We start from the raw sequence: 17,499 nt of genomic DNA on the forward strand, positions 1-17,499 counted from the left end.
AAAAAGCAAGTCTTAGTTGGGCAACTAAGAGTTTCTGAAGGACTTATATTTCTTCATAGCTGACACTCCTCCAAAAGTTCCTGGGTGGCTCGAATGTCATTTTCCCATATTGTTACCCCAGAGCAGTCATTCAGTCAAAGCTTGCCAACTACTGAGGTACCACGAAGATCTTTCTACATCACTGTCTGATTGTTTGGTGAGGCAGACCCATCCCTACATCCTGTATCTGAATTTTGAAATCTATCATTAACATTATGATTTTGTGTGTGTCTTAATCTGACACCTGCTAGATTCAAGAGGTTGGATGAGAATGTAAATTTTCAGTAGCAATGAACATTAACAAACAAATATGTATTAGCTCCTCTTGTTGACAAACCTTAGAAATCTGATTCAGATGCTCCCTAGAAGTACAATAAATGGAAAGAAAGAAATATTCTGACACATGTTTATTAATTTATTTTTATGTCAGGGATATTTATTTCCTTACCTATCTATCTGTCTATCTATTTGCAGGTTTTTACAGCCTCACCAATGAACTCTGAATGCTTGGATTTGGTAGCAATGAAAATCTCATTCCTCAGGTTCTCTGTGAAGGTCAGCCCCTTCCTTCCACTTTTTTGATTCCTGGAGAGCGAGATACAGGTTCTGAGTCTATCAGTATGTCACAGGAGTTGGTACACTTTATTTTGTAGGTTCTCTGCAACTCTCGTTTTCTGACTGCTTTCAGTCAGTCCAATATTTTTGACATGGAGTACATCATGGATCTGTCTGGAACCTTGGTGAATATTAGAAGCACCTGTTCCTCTTTCTGGCCTCCAACACTCAGTTATAATGATGGCTTCTATCTTCAATTTGACACCACATAGTGCAAACTGATAACTAATCTTGGGTAACAAGAATAAAGATCAAGACCAACTATGTCTCCATTGTGTGTTCACTAGAAGAGTATGAGGAATAGCCATTATCATACATTGCAAAATTAAATCTCTCAATCTGAAAATATTTTATCCACTTTGTGGATAAAGGGAAGGGGAAGGGGAAAGGGAAGGGGAAGGGGAAGGGGAAGGGGAAGGGGAAGGGGAGGGGGAAGGGGAAGGGGAAGGGGAGGGGAGGGGAGGGGAAGGGAGGAGAGGAGAGGAGAGGAGAGGAGAGGAGAGGAGAGGAGAGGAGAGGAGAGGAGAGGAGAGGAGAGGAGAGGAGAGGAGAGGAGAGGAGAGGAGAGGAGAGGAGAGGAGAGGAGAGGAGAGGAGAGGAGAGGAGAGGAGAGGAGAGGAGAGGAGAGGAGAGGAGAGGAGAGGAGAGGAGAGGAGAGGAGAGGAGAGGAGAGGAGAGGAGAGTTGAGAGGAGAGTTGAGGAGAGGAGAGTTGAGGAGAGGAGAGGAGAGGAGAGGAGAGGAGAGGAGAGGAGAGGAGAGGAGAGGAGAGGAGAGGAGAGGAGAGGAGAGGAGAGGAGAGGAGAGGAGAGGAGAGGAGAGGAGAGGAGAGGAGAGGAGAGGAGAGGAGAGGAGAGGAGAGGAGGGGAGAGGAAAAAACTAAAAAGAAAAAAGAAAGAAAAGAAAAAAAGAAAAGGAAAAAGAAAAGGAAAAAGAAAAAAGAAAAGAAAAGAAGAAAAGAAAAGAAAAGAAAAGAAAAGAAAAGAAAAGAAAAGAAAAGAAAAGAAAAGAAAAGAAAAGAAAAGAAAAGAAAAGAAAAGAAAAGAGAAAAAAAAAGAGAAAGAAAAGAGAGGCTGTCTTAATTTCTGAATTAGTTTCTTTACATATTGTGAGAGCCTCCTCGGACTTGAACTTCACTCAGCACTCAGTACTGCTGCAAATATAACACTGATTTTGCAGGCAATGCACAGGTAGGGACAAGGTAGGCACACTGAGGAGCTCACTGAAAGAATGTGTGAAATAGTGACAAATATGCATAAGCCTGTCAGGTTTGGGGTTTTTTGCTGCCATCATCCAAAAGTGAAGGCTGAAGAAAGGCTGCAATTCCACAGAGGGAGGTTATCAGAAGGTAGACATGGCTAGAAGTGAGAGAAGATTTAAAGCAAATAAAGGTCTCCCAGACTTCAAAATTTCCTTTAACAGCTCTGTGTGCCTAGCTTAATTCTTAGGCTTAAGTATGTTTTCTGGTATTTTAATGCTATTATGCTTGCTTTTCATGAGTGACCAATAAGCTGAATTGCTAGCATTGACTTTTGTAGCTTAACTGACCATGTTACAATTATGGATTTTGTTTCCTTATCTACCTTAGGCTGTCACTCTGACAGGTCCCTGGACTACTCCATCAGAGACTAGGGACACCTGACAAGCAATACTTTCCTGACATACTTTAAGCTCTGCCTCCTCCAGTGACACACAATAGCTGGCTGTGTGTGGATTCATGGTCTGCTGAAAGGAAATGGGTTATTTAAAGCCATTTTCAGCCAGTCTGACTAATGGGTTAGCTGTGCACTGCAAGGATCAAGTACACAGCCACAAGGTAAGTCCAACCTGAGTGTGGAGCACTAGATAAAGGTGAAACAGTTAATAGCATCATTTGAGGTCCTCTGCCATCACCCTGAATATCTAAATCACCTCCAATATGAAACATGGAAAGGTGTTTTTGTTTCTGAAAAGTGTACATTCTCTATCAGATGAAGAGCACATTATTGTACCCGGCATTTGTTATTTTAGCTCTTTTATGCTGAGTATGAGAGAAAAATATAATGGTAACCTATTTATTTGTATCATTCTTCTGTGTTTCCCATTAAAAAGCCATCTGAAGTTCCTTTTTAATTTTTTTCCTTATATACTGCTAGCAGTGAATTTTGGAACAGACTCTGTTCTGCTTTATTTCAGATAATTTTGATTGTAAAATTACCATAATAGGACTACGAATCTTATCAATTTGTTGGAAAGAGGATGTTAATCACTTGACAGCATACTGGGTTTCCAGTCTAATTACATGACAATTTTGTAAAAAAAGTAAGTAGTATGAATTTACCAGAACCTTATTTAAGCAAAGCCCTTAAGCACATTAGGCATCTAAAATATTAAGACTGAATGTGCTTAAGTCCTTTGCTGTATTGGGGTCCTGGTCCTTATTATGATAACCAGTGTATGCTCAGTTATATCTTGCTAGTCTATACACTTAATGGTTATTGAATAAACCAATTAATAATATTTGTAATGAGAAAAAGAAATACAGTTATCATTAATACAGTGAAAATCCGTAAAAACCCCACCCCATGTAACAAAGTTGGTATAACCATTGTTATGGGGTTCTTTCTATCCATATTCCTGTATATGTTTAACAATAATTGACAGAAAATTTAAGCTGTGAAACAATGCAGAAATGCTCTGTTTTTGTGGAGTTGGGGGTTGAGAAGTTTGGTGTATTGTTTGGTTTGGTTTTTTCTTTGGTTTGGTTTGGGTTTTTTGTTTTGTTGGTTTTGGGGGAGGGAGATGGTTTGGTTTTGGTTTTTGGGCGGTTTTGTTTGTTTTGGTTTTTTTGTTGATGTAGTTGCCATTTGTTACAATGGAATTGCTTTGAGACAATACCTCAAACAGGAAACAGACAAGTTTTCAAAAACAAAGTCTTGCACTATCCCTCTATTTTGATGGATGCTGTAGCCCCCAGTCCTTTCAGCCTGTTTTGCTCTGAAGTGGAACCCAGAACAATTGAGATCCCAAATTTCATGCACACACCAAAGACTCAGAGCTGGAAAATGTGTAACTTTCAGGTGGCAATTGATTCCTCATGCTTGAAAACAATTTGTCCCATGCTGTGAACTTCCCTCTCTGTTAGCTTCGAAGACTTGTCTTAAACTTTGAAGGTGCCTATTATTACAAATTTGTAGAGGGAGGGAAAGGACATGCCTTTTAATTTTAACTTTAAGATGTTCTAATTTCAATTCATCCTTTACATACTTCCCCAAGTTTCTCAGGTAATCAGATTACTATTTTGACTTTTAACAGTGACAGCACTGAGACATAGATCAGGTTTTGGCTTTTTTTTTTTCCTGAGTATTCATAGATTACATTAACACTCTATATTCTTTTTGTGATGTAATAAATTATTTAGCTGGTGGTACACAAGACTCTGAAGCACATTTGGGTTTGTTTTCACTCACTTTTTTAAAGTTTCATTATGTATAATTTTCTTAAATTATTAGTTTTCAGTGGTAAGTTTTTAAGTCAAGAACTTAAAATTCACTTACACAAGCAGGCTATTTAAAAATATTAACTTTGAAATTGCCATTTAATAGTTGATAGTATTACCTTCCTTAGACCTATTCCCTGACAAATTAAACCAGCCAATACATAAAATACTGTGGCAGTTCTTACTAGTATATTATATAAAAACATTTGCAAACATATACGTGTTTGAGGTGTTGCAATGAGAAATTGTAAGATTCTCAGTAGGATTTATGACAGTAAGTATGTTGAAATCTCGGTTTTGTACAATACATCATGCTTAAAAACTAGTTTTATTTTCAAATGTGTTAGTCCAATTAATCTCAAGTAGGAAAAATTCACAATCAAGAAACAGCAATTGCAAAAAAGACATAGCTATGTTATCATCTTGATTTTCCATAGTATATTTTCACACAAGTATGATTTTAGATTTAGGTAAGATAACCATAACGCACAGTTACCTATAAACTAAATATACATTGTTTTCTTCTGACGCATCAGTAATAAGAACTTCTCTTGAGTATGTATGGTCTTCTAGCTTTGTTCACATGTAGCTGCCGTTTCAGAATATAGGGATTTTTTCTCTTCATTATTTCCTTTTCTTGGCTTGAGTTTTCCAGATCAAAAGCATCTTGCTGAAGTAACTGTAGGATGAAAGAAGAAACACAAAGTTATCAGCATGTTTGGGTAATGAAGATTATAAACTCTAAGAATTTTTAAAAAAATATTATTTTAACATATGCCACCGAGAAAACCCTTTAATTGTAAGGGTTAAAAAAAAAGATAAAATTCAAGACAAAACTAAGAGCAGGATAAAGATAAGCTAAATCCTATAGAGGTGATATTTAAATTCCACTGAAACAAATGAGATTATTGGGTTTGACTAGACAGAAAAACTGGCATATCCTCCTTGTATTAAAATGCAAATTGACTGAAAACTTCCTAATGATTGTCAGTCTGTAATCACACATTTAGGCTAAACACCTGCACTGCTTGCTAGTTTCAGCTTTTGAGCAATATTTTATTCTGCAACTTCCTACAGCCAAAAAATCAAAATGTGTAATAAACAAATTAGAAACTAAATAAAGCACAAGGAAGCTAAAATCTTGTCAATCAAAATTTCATACATTATTGTATTTTGAGTTTTACTTGGGAGTTGAAATTTCAAGTGTTTTGTTTAGATTCATTTTTGCTTTATCTGTTAAGATTTCATCCATTCTCTCACCACGTCCTTCCATGGTCAAGTACAGTCCTACTGTCTGGCTGAAAGCATTAAGCTCAAAACAATTTTATACCCACCTTAGCATTTCCCTAAGTAATCAAACTCTGCTACTCAATTGCTTAATAAACGAGAGCTCATCTAAATTCTATTGAAATGTATGGAAATACTGTCATGGTTTAAACAAACTTTTGAGCCAATCACAATTAGATAGTTTATTTCAAGTCTTCTTCAATCCTTCCTTCTCTGGGTTTATACCTTTTTCTTTTTTTTTTTGTCTTGTAAGGCTCTCCACTGCACAAGTGTGTTCATAAGCTGAGAGAGGAATATGTTTTTTCAATTTCACATGCAGTTCTGTTAAGAGTGGTGATTCCCAACCACCACAAGAGGTGATTCAACTGCAAAGCAGGCAACCGTGATTGAGTCATAGTATTGCATATGCAGTTCTACGGTAGCCCCTTTTTAGCAAAAACTGCACTCATGAAGATAGTCCTCAGAAAATTCTGGTTCTCAGAGATGTTGCAGTCTTTTTATGGACCACCCAACCAAAGATGAGGATGGAGAACAAACCTGTATATAAAGAGCTACGATTCAGGAAAAAAAAATCAAAATTCCAACAGACTGTCTATGAACCTAAGATAGCTGAAGAAATTTGGTTTACTAGAAAGTCATTAGGGACACTGATATATATATATTTGATACACGAACCATTTTTATTGTATTATCTAACAACACAAGGGAATGCTGCCTAGTGTGTTTCTGTGTGATCACTGCATTAAGTTAAATGTCATAGACTACAAACAATCCCTGTTTAAAAGCAGTAATTTTCATACAATCACAATGCCAACTTCCAGAGTCCTCTTGAGATGTAAGGAAACAAAAAGCAGATGTTACCTTGCTGCCAGCTTCCTAGCAATGATCAGAAACCCAGGTACCTACTAAAATGGTATGTACAAATGGGCATGTTTTCATGCATTTTGAATCTAGTTTGCCTTAAGGGTCTTAAAACAGAACCACTGACCGCATTTATTTATGCCTCAATAAATCTGCACTAACTTCACTTCTGTTAAGCAGATATTAATTATGTGTTCTGGCATAAAGATCACCTTTATGTGTTTGTTTGGTTATCTGGAATGGCTACAAAGAGTGGAGAAAGAATGTAGTTAAGGAAAGTTCTCATTTATCCATAGGTTGTTTTAAGAAACACTAACTCAGCTCATCAGAAACTACACTAAATCACAACTCTTATTGAAAGAAGCATATTAGAGGTTTAAAGAATACAAAAAAAGGGAAAGAAAACTCAGATGTGATGGGGGTCACATGGATATGGATTCTACATCACTAAAATAGAGCCAGAGAGAGTTTAACAAAAGTTTAAACATGCATTTGGGACAGTTTGTTTTACCTCCCAGTGCTGAAAGGCTCTGCTGTGGCAAACTTTTTGGAGTTGATATACTGTCAGCATTGCTTCCAAGCTGAAGCCATCCAGAGCAGAAGGAAACTGTCTTCCTGAAATGAGATCCTCTTCATCTACCTCTACTGTTTCCCCTGCTTGACTGTTCATGTTGTTGACAAGATTACAGACATTTAGCAGTGTTATTTTCCAGTAAGGAAGTTTTGCTCTGTTAATCTGAAAATAAAAATACCCACTATTGAACATATTTTGTTTTTTTAGTAATCATGTTCAACAGTCAAACATTTTGTTAGGAACAAGTTTGTGTTCCTGAAGTACTTTTCATCTGGTCAACTTCTAGACAATAATTATAGAGTGCTGAACCTAGGACAGCTCATTTATTAAGCACACCAATTCTGCTTCCCCACAGCCTTACCCCCCAGGTAGATATACATAACGAAAAAAAATGAACTGCTACCAAACCAGAATGGCAGCATTTCATAGTCATTCTGCATAGGTACAAACAAAACACAGATGGAAATTAATATAATATAAATTCACAGGTGTAAATAAGGACAATGAATCAAACCCACTGGATGAATTCCCAGTTCTGGAATCCAAGCTGGATGCCTGTGGTTAACTAGATGCTCCTCCCCAGTTCAGAACAAATACCAGTCATTTCAAAATTCCCTGAGAAAAGAACAGAGTCACTGCTTCAGGATGAGCAGTCTGATGAGGCTGGGTCTGAAGTTACAGAATCTGTTAAGCCTCAGGAATTTTGGATGCTGGAGAGTCAAGAGCCTGGGAGATGTTAAATGAAGGTCTCCAGACTATAGAGGGAAGATGGAGCAAAGATAAAGCAGAGCTGTACAAACAAAGTATTCCTGACTTGGTAACTAGACTGAAAAACTGAGACCAACTGCACTTAGGTGGTCCATAATGAATCGGTTCAGAGATGTTACCGAAAGATAGAAATAAAGAAATTTCATCGTGGTTTGTCTCAAATTTTGCTTTTTCCAACATCTTGCATTATTTATGAGCCATTTAACTTTTAAACTCTTTTAAAATATTTTGAGAAACATATTTTTTACTTTTCTACTGGCATTGTTCTTTCCAAGCAGCTGTAGCAGGAGTCTTCTTCCATTTTGATTATCAATAGGAATAAAGTAAGTGAAAAAGTGAATTCCTACCTCATTTATTGCTTTTAATGTCTTTGCCACTTTATTGGTTCTCCCACTATTATTTCTTCCACATTGTATTCCTTTTAGTGGTTAGTACAGAAATTAATTTCGTTAAACTGGAACTGGTGACATAGCCCTCTCCAATCAAAAGTCAGATAGCAAATTCCTGTTTATTACAGGCAAGAACTTCCTTCCTGTGCACATCAGGATTAAAATTTGCCTATGAACTGAAATGTAGTTGCTTCTTTTCGTGGATGTATGAAGTATGAAGTTAAATATAGGTATTACACTAACACAGACATTGCCTTTTACATATTTCACAGCAGTAAATTGAGAGCCTGGATGCAGTGCTTACTTAGCTGAACATCAGGTAATCACACAATCTGTTTCTTTAGAGCACTTTCCAAACAAAGGGGCATGGCATGCAAGATTTCTGTATATTCACCATACCTTCTTATTTGTTGAGGGAAAAGAAACAAAATGGAGTGAGAAAGAAACAAGAAAAGCTGGCATTACTATTAGCAAGAGTATTCCCTTTTAGCCATGATCATTACTCCAATATACATCTGATGCATGTACGCCTTTCAAAGTAAGAATCATTTTGCCCCTCAATAGAACCACGGTGTGTTCTCAGATTCCACACAGTTTCAGAAAAAATAAGGAAAGAGTATTTTGTTTTGAGGCTAAGAAGAAAACAAATATCTCAGATCTTATTCTGAAGGTTGTAATTGGTTCTGCACTGTTTACTCTGAGCTCATCTGTTGCCCCATCTAAGTGCCCTAGTTAGTCTAGCAAATTATTTGAAGAGATGTGACAGGTTCAAGTAAAATTAATCTCTTTGCACAATATCTAATTTGATTAATACAATTTAAACTAGGAAAAAGACAAAGTGTCCTTGGCAATTGTGAAGCATAAAAATATAGAGCTTTCCATGTCAAATGAGGAGGCTTTTCTAGTGTACTTTTCTCTCCTGTGTAGACAAAAGAAATTTAAGCTACCACTGCAACAGTTAAATTGCAATGGAGCATAAAATCTACAGGCAGTGGTACATGAGCAGGTGAGATTTCTGAGTTTAAAAAGACCAAAAATATTCCAGTGGATAAGAACAGAAGAGTAAAGGATAGGGAAATTTGTTATGCCTTCTTGCATAATTTATAGAATCTTTTTGGTCCAACGTTACTACTTTATGTCAGCCTGATGCGTGTCTATGCTTAAAGGAATTTTACTGTATATTAGTAAAATACTTAAATAGCAGACTTCATTAGGTGAAATTGCTCTTAGCTGCTACTTTTGAGGTTAAGAGAAAACATTTTTGCAGCACTGTCTGCAAGCATGCTTCATTTGTGATGAGAGCCTAATTCCTATTAATACTATGCACATATCACTTCCAAGTATTTCTACTTGGTTACACCAGCTTCTGACTTACCCTGCTGCCAGCTCACAAGATGAGACTATAAACAATTAAGAACTTCAGTCAAGAGGATGATCTTTGGGGGTTTTTTAGCTGAACATGGAGTTGTCCAGGTCATGTCCAGTAACTTAAAGAGAGTAGTCATGTTATTTTTCTGCTCCACTATTACAGCAAGCACTAAAATCAGACAGCTTTGCTTTATAGGTTATAAAAAAAAATCTGAGGCAGTCATCCTAAAGGTATACACTGATGCCTCAGGGTTTCAGATGACGATAATCCGAATATTCCTGTTAATTTCCAATGTGTGATATATTTTCCACACAGGTCTAAGAAATATCAACTACAGTAGCTCAAAAAATAAATGTCTTGAAAAACATGTACACAAAAGAACTTCAGGAACCCTTACCTGCCAAGATGGAAAAATTTTTTTTAAGATTAACTTTAAAAATATCTGGGAATGATTTGAAGGAACAAAAGAGACTGCAGCATGAATGAGAATTTAAAAAGTGTTAATACTGAAGAGAACATGATGTCTGCATCTCCATTGTTCAACATGCTTCTGAAGTAAGACACAGATACATCATTTCCCACAACTCAGGTATCTTGAGAGAATTTTATCTAAAGTCTGAAATGAGCTTGAGAACATTTCATTCTTTGACAACAGGTTTGTCCTGTTCTTTTTTTATAAAGCATACCTCCAAAATGTTATTTTCTTCAGAAAAACAGCTGAGTTATCCAGTTTTTATATTCTTTATGTAGTGAAAGCAGATAAAAACACAAAGAGTAGTAATGAAGCAAAAAACCCAAGCTAGTGTAGGATCTCTATAGTTCCTTTCAAGAATAGTAGTATAATTTTGTTCAGATTCTAACCATAAAAATAATGAAAATATTCTCTATCTTTAATAAGATATAGTATTGAGTTCTGTTACAGCAGAAGTTCTCCATGGTGTGTACTAATGTCCATAATGAGTTTTTATGTAATGACTGAGTCAGGAAGTCAGTAACTCCCAAGCAGCTCTTCTGAAAGGGAGGCCAAACTCTCTGGGCAAATACAGTCAGAAATAGGCATCCTAGAACAATGAAAATCTCAGAGCGTCCAAAACTTCATAAAACTAATGTCAGGCAGGATCTTAGAGGTGGAGTAAATTCTAGTGATGATATATTCTTGAAGGTAAACTTCCCCTCCGCCCCCACCCCCATAACTAACATAGTCTCAGTCATTTATGAATTCAGGACATACTTCATGCAAGTAGTGGTTTCAGGCAAGTATTTAGGAAGCTGGGAATAGAGCTATTTCTTTTATAATAATAGAGTTTTCTATTTGATATACAAAAGAGAGACAGGAGGTAACTGTCCACATATTTGTGACATGTCAGGTGTTGTTTTACCAGTTCCTCAAAATGGCTTTTTGGATTTTATCTTTTAGAAAAGCTAGATAAAGCACTTTAAGGATATGTTTGATTCTTGTATCTTCTTTGAGATGTAACAGGTAAGGGTGATAAACTCTATTAAATGTTGAAGACAGGTTGTAATACTCATGGACATACTTCAAAGGACGAAGAATGATTCTGCATATGGATGGCTTTGAAGAGCAGCTTGAAAAGGGGCAGCAGACACCAGACAACAGTTTGTGACATCAAAGGCATCCAGCAACTCTTCCCATAATATTGGACAGACTACTGAACATTGCAAAAGGCATGTGCTTAAGCCCTAGCTGTAGTCTTGATGTTATATTTCAGAAGTGCCTACTTAGGTAGACTTTTTTTCTGTCAAATACTAAACGTACAAGTGATAATCCACTTTGCTGCACTTTTAGATCTGAGCTTTCATAAACACTATTTTCCCCCCATCTTAATGCTATTTGAATTGTCAGGGTTTCCTTTGCTGCTTATTACCAATTCAGTGTCAAAGAGAGTTAATGCCGTTTAGCAGTGATTACCCTCAAGTGGAACCAGGTCGCTGGCACAAGACAGCTATTACACACACCATCTTCAAAACTTGTCTATCACACCAGAGTCATATTTTGGTTCTAAGAGGGGTTAAAAGCTAGCAGGGGACAACAGAAAAGAAAATTAAAAATTTTCATTTCATTAATGAATGTAATTAGTGGTATGCCTCTTGTACAAGACTTGATGCCTCTTGTACAAGACTTTTTAGTGGTTCCACCATGCCTTACTTTGATGTCAGGAGACAACGTATAGTGTCTAAAATAATGAATTTTAGATGGTAATTTAAGGCAGTATAATTCTGTTAACTTCAAGTGTCACTTGATTGGTGGCAGATACCACAAAGAAGTTGAATAGCAAGCTACATGAGATAAGCCAACATGAGACTATCATGACAAACATCACTGCATTGTCAACTGGTGCAATATTTTTGTGCATTTTGAGTTACCTGAGCTTGTGTTCTGTGGAGAGGGAGGAAAATATGAAAGTTACATTCACAGATCCACTAAAGTCAGTAGCATAAATACCAATAGCTGCAGGTTTTCCTTTCAGGGCATACTATGCTTTGCCACAGAGAGAAATAACTTTTTGTCAGACTCCTACATTTAAATATGTCTAAGAAAAAAAGTACCTACTAAATCTTTCTGTATCCATGAGCAAACAGGTTTATTTGTCATCTAAGGTTAATTACCATGTCGGTAAAGAACACAGAAACCTAAGAAACTGCCAGGCTAGAACAAAAAAGCGTATTTTCTGGCCTCATTTCTTCTTCAAGTCTAGTACATAATGCTGTGGAAAAGCTCACATATAAGCAAATACCATAAATTCAGAAGTCTTTCTGGCAGGTTTTGTCCTTCTTCAACTAGTCATTGGCTTAAGAAATTATGGTTTTTTGAAAGAAATTTTTCATTTCTCATTTTATTTTCCATTAAATTTAAGCACCATTTGAACTTCTTTGGAACAATGAATTAAAATATTCACCTCTAAACCCATGGCACTTCTTTCAGGGTTTGTTCCTTAATATGTTGCTGAAAATATATTAGACATATATAATGCTTAGATTATTTGTGGAAAATAATAGTGTTGAGAAACTATTTGTCTATCAGCCTGTTCAATACATATGTGCAACACTTGCTGCTTCACCTTGTCAATATGATGTAACTGAGTATTTACTTGTTTGTACTAAGTAACATGTACATCATTCACAGTCTGGCAACTTGTGAAGGAAATGCCATTTATCAGGTTAATATTTTCACAGTCATGTCCCCATGTTCCTGTACTAATACTGTCGTTGAATTCTTAAACCAAAATCAGCATATGTATTAACAACTTTAGCTTTATGACTGTCCTAATTTTATATGCACATAGGAAAAGTTCTGCATAAACATAGCACTTACAGATTTGACTCAAGGTTAATTTAGCTTTCATCAGGCAAAATCATATAGGAAACACATTTCCTTACATAAATTTACATTTCTGCACATAACAGTTTTGACAGTTTAATGAAAGTACCAGTGTTACAAGTGAGGAACATATTTAGTGTGTCACATCAACACCTTTAAATTCCCTTTGAACTGGAGAAAATCTTGCACCAAAGTAAAACCTAACATTGAACTTCTTGGTCTAGACCATAGGTTATTATTTTGTACAAAGACTTCTGGGTTTGTAATGAGAATTCATTTCCTCCCTCCCCAACAGCTAAAGGAGGAAAAATTATTACCTTTGATGTGTACATATTGGTCAATAAATCTGCTTCTAATGCTTTCATTTCCTCTTCTGAATCTGGGAATAAACCAGAAACATATGTTTATTATTTGAATATAAATCATAAGACATTTCAATTCAGTATACAGAACTTATATCAATGAATTTTGAAAAACACAATCTAGCAAAATGACCTAGAGGGACTGTGAGGAGTCTTCATCTTACAGTAATAAGATATTAAAATCTATACTCCTAAAGCATGATCAAGCTACTGAGGTGAATTTGACAGTTCACTAACCTCACTTCAATGGTAAGCCAATAAAGTGCAGCCCTTTCAGTAAAAAAACCCTGCTGCAATATTCTTCCTTCAAAATTATTATGATTTTCATAAGAACTATTTGTTATCTCTGCTTACTTTGGAAGAAGAATTTGAGTATTTATTTTCAAATAATATATATTTAAGTAGCAGCTAAAACTTTAGGTGAATAGTAGTTATGATTACTTGATTACTAATCAATAGTCTTGCTTATTCTTAGTCAAATTGAGGATACATTTACTGATAGAAGGGAACTGAGCTTGAACAGTTTGTGACACAAGCTCTTGACAATTCATGTAACAAAAAGAAAACATTCTGACTGGAAGTCTTGGGGTTTTCTTTACTAATTTAATTGACCTTTGATAGCTCAGTAGGCTTGAAAGACCTGTGGTTTGGTGAATAGGGTAAAAATTGTTGTAAAAAGAGAAAACACACAATTCTACTTTGAGCTGTAGAGAAACACAATGAAGACCTGGTGCCCTGAAACTGTAGCAGCAATCACAGCTTAAAGGAGAAATATACAGAAATCACTTAAGTCTTTAAGTGAAACAATGATCCACATAGCTTTTAGCCTTCCTGGAATACCACTAGTCTAAAGCCAAACAATACATTAATATTTCAAACCAAACTAAATCACAATTTACTCCATATTCATGTAAGTGACATCCCACTTTCATTAAAACAATCAATATTGTTGGCACATAACATCCCACCATTGAATCTGGGGATAGATTCTGCCTATGTCTTCATTTCAGGGATCACTGTCATATTGTGTCACCACCACCTTTCACAGAACATGAGATTGTAAGGGACCCTTTCACACAAATATGTCCTAATCTGTCACGGGTTTCTGCTAGCACAGAAGCCAATCATTATAATGTTCAATCTTAATAAACCTTACTACTGTCACTGTGTTTCTTCTTTGGGAAATTTTTCAAAACTATCAGTGTTCAGTTTCTTCTGATTTCAAGGATAATTTGTTTGTAATTACCATTTTTTTCATGGTTTGTATATAAATTCCTACACTATAAATTATACTTTTCTATTTGTAATATTTTTGAGAGGAATCACAGCTCTTTCCAGCTTGGATTTTTGGTGTGTACTTATGTGATGATCAGGAAACAGGTGCAAAATCACTATGCCTTTTTAAACATAAACCATTACCATGCAAATCCCATAAATGCTTCATTGAAAGGCAATGCCCAGAGTTATTGTACTCTCACTTATTCTCCTCTTTTGTAATAGCCTTGTGTTTTCCAACTCATCAGACCAACCCTTCTCTGTGCCTGATTGGTTCTCAAGAGAGCATATAACAGTACAGTTTGGATCAGAAGCCTCAATACTTAACAACCTGAATGCTTACCATTAGCTACAGAGGGCAGTTCTCCTACATTTTTTTTGTTTTTTGTTTTTCATGGCTGAAAAATTTCAGTATCTCACACACAAGAACAACAACAACAAAAAAAGTGTCAGGTAATATGATCAAGTCTGTTATTTCCTCAGACATTTCCAATGACCGTGCTTTGATTAAAAGGAGCTTTTAACAAGAATTTGGTATTATTTCACAAGCTATTGCATTTCATATTGTTGCACCACTTCTCATTTCTCTTATTTAGGTCATCAAAAACCTCTTGTTATGCATATCCCCTTCCTCTGTAGGAATGCTTCTGCTCACCTTTGCATTACCAACACAATACATTTTGCATTGAAGTTATTGCATTGATGTAACTTGCTGTAGTACTAATCTACAATGAGTGTTATTTAGTATTTAAAGTTTTCATATTAAATAAGACTGGCTGTAGATCAGTATTACAGCAAATCACTAGTAACTAATCTCCAGCCTAATGCCTTTCACTGCTGTCAGCTTTACCTGACCTGTTAACTGCTTTGCCATCACCCAGAGCTCGGCTGGCAGTACAAGATCACCTCAGCTGAATTTCTCCCAATGTTAGCAACTCCTGTGAACGTGTGAGCAGCACACACAATGACAGCATCATGATTTTTGGAGTCCTGGGTCATACCAGCTGAGAACAACAAAAGGCTGGCTAGCACCTGATTTTCGTATTCTATAAACAATGGAAGGTTAAGTTCCACACCATCAAAGTTAGAAGATAGCTGCAGCCATGAAAAGTTGGGTAGGTATTAAGAAGCATTTGGATTGAGAAAAAAAGTCTAGAGGACATTATTTAGGAGTCTAGTCAAAATTCCTTGAGTGAAGAATAAAGCAAGGCTTGGAGGAAGAGAGGGAAGCAAGTCCAGGTAATTCAGGAATGAAAGAGACGGATAAGGAGCAGAAGCATAAAGAGAGCAGAGCCTCAAAAAGCAATGTATAAAAAGTCTGGTTACACATTATTGTTCAGATCAGAGGGAAATTCACACAGTTTGATGTCTTCTCGGTTCTACTGACAAGAAAAATGGTTTCTATTCATATACTCATACTTTACAAGAACAGTACTATTCTACAGGTATATACTTTCCCCTGATGGCAATTATTTAAAAAAATATTATATTCTTTTATGACATAACTGCCCATTTTAGTTAAAACTGATTTGGACCCCTTCACACAAACTTCTCCATGTCTATTCTCATTCAAAAATTATTTCAAATTTTCAAGCAAATAAACCAGCAAATGTTAGTTACATATAAAATTTTGCTTCTGTTTTTTAATCAACCCATTCTAATTTCCACTGAATTTCTTTATTTTAGCGGCCTTTCATTCAGGCTCTACAAAGAGATGAATTTGAAACTGCCTCATTGCAAACACTAGAATACAAGAATTTGTTTAAAAAGCTTAAAAAAACATGGGCAGAAAAAAATCAGTGTTAAGCCTTGTCACTAAGATCAGCAGTTCTCTACAATATACAGAATGATTGTGCTTAAACTGTAATGAAATGCATGTATTATGTGTTGCATTTTTTTCTGCAGGGGAATACATATTGGAAATTTCCATCTAAAGGTAGACTTAGGAATTCTGAGTCCTCCTGAATACCAAGGTGGAAAAGTAAAGCTATTTGTAAATTTACTTGTTAAATTTTGTGGAATTAAAAGTCAAAGTAATCCACAAGTTAGTTAACAGTGGATTTTGAAGGCTATTCTGCTTCCTGTCTGTGTGCGTTTACCTGTTTAATCAACACCATACCCATTCTTTGTCATAAACTTGGGATATAAATGGCACATCTTAAGATGTATCATTTTCCAAAGGAGCAGGCAATTCATTTTAATAAATGTTCTTCCTTTTGAATTTTCTAAAGCAGGTGCTCTTGGAGAAGAAATGCATTTACATTAACCTTCCCATTGTGTGATCTGCATCTGCTTCAGCATTTTTTTGGTCATAATTTCAGATCAGTTGCTAGCAATTTTTTCCCCAGATAATAAAATTGTATTTTTCTCTCTAGAAAGTGACTAAAATGCATACATATTATGCTGATTTGGATTACATCAGCTATTCATGAGTTGCAGAAATAATAATTTCTATCATAATTTGAAATACATGATATTCAATGAACAAGGAATGAGGCAGCACAACCAAGCAGATGATCTACACTTACTTACATTTCCAATGACTAGACTACACTTACTTTCATGGTATGGATGCCTTAAGAAGGAATGGCTTATATAAAGGAAGAAAGTTAGGGGAGTGATACAAACACTTGATGCTGGCCAGAGCCCGTTATCAGGTCCAGCTCCCGTGCGTCTACTGGGGACAGCCGGGGAAGCCCGAAGTAACCTCATCTCCTTCCTTTCGGTTCCTCTTACGGCTCCGGGAGCGACTCCGTGCCGAGCGGTCAGGGAGGCTCCGGGTAGCGGTGCGGGGCGCGCCCGGCGGCACACGGCGCGGGGCGGCAGCGGAGACTTACCTGAGCAGAGGCTGCAGGAGGACAGGGCCAGCAGCACCACGCACACTAGCTGGGCTTTCATCCTTGCCGCGCTGCCCTCTAGGAAGAAAAGTCCATAAATCCTAGAGAGAGATGGAGAGGGAGAGAGAGAGAGAGAGAGAGAGAGAGAGAGACTGACAGACAGAGCCCCGCCGCTCAGCGCCCTCTGCACACGTGCTGTCGGGCGGCTGCAGGCACCAGACGGGGGACCGAGACCCTTCCCCAACTATATAAGCCGCGGGGTGATGTCACGCAGTGCCGCCGTCGCCTCCTGACGAAGATCCCTCCC

At 36.7% G+C, this 17,499-nt stretch overlaps 1 protein-coding gene across 1 annotated transcript; it reads right to left on the reverse strand.

Annotated features, from left to right (window-relative positions):
- Window positions 1-1,677: 1,677 nt before the first annotated feature.
- On the reverse strand, window positions 1,678-17,499 carry NTS (neurotensin). The gene is made up of 5 exons (XM_071549943.1): window positions 17,350-17,499; window positions 17,193-17,270; window positions 13,036-13,097; window positions 6,790-7,014; window positions 1,678-4,809 (listed from the first exon to the last, which is right to left on the reverse strand). Exons 2-5 carry the CDS (start codon window positions 17,251-17,253, stop codon window positions 4,663-4,665), a joined length of 495 nt encoding a protein of 164 aa, XP_071406044.1. The 5' UTR covers window positions 17,254-17,270; window positions 17,350-17,499; the 3' UTR covers window positions 1,678-4,662.

This window comes from Pithys albifrons, chromosome 3 (genome assembly GCF_047495875.1).
Source record: "Pithys albifrons albifrons isolate INPA30051 chromosome 3, PitAlb_v1, whole genome shotgun sequence".
In the NCBI taxonomy this organism is placed as follows: domain Eukaryota; kingdom Metazoa; phylum Chordata; class Aves; order Passeriformes; family Thamnophilidae; genus Pithys; species Pithys albifrons.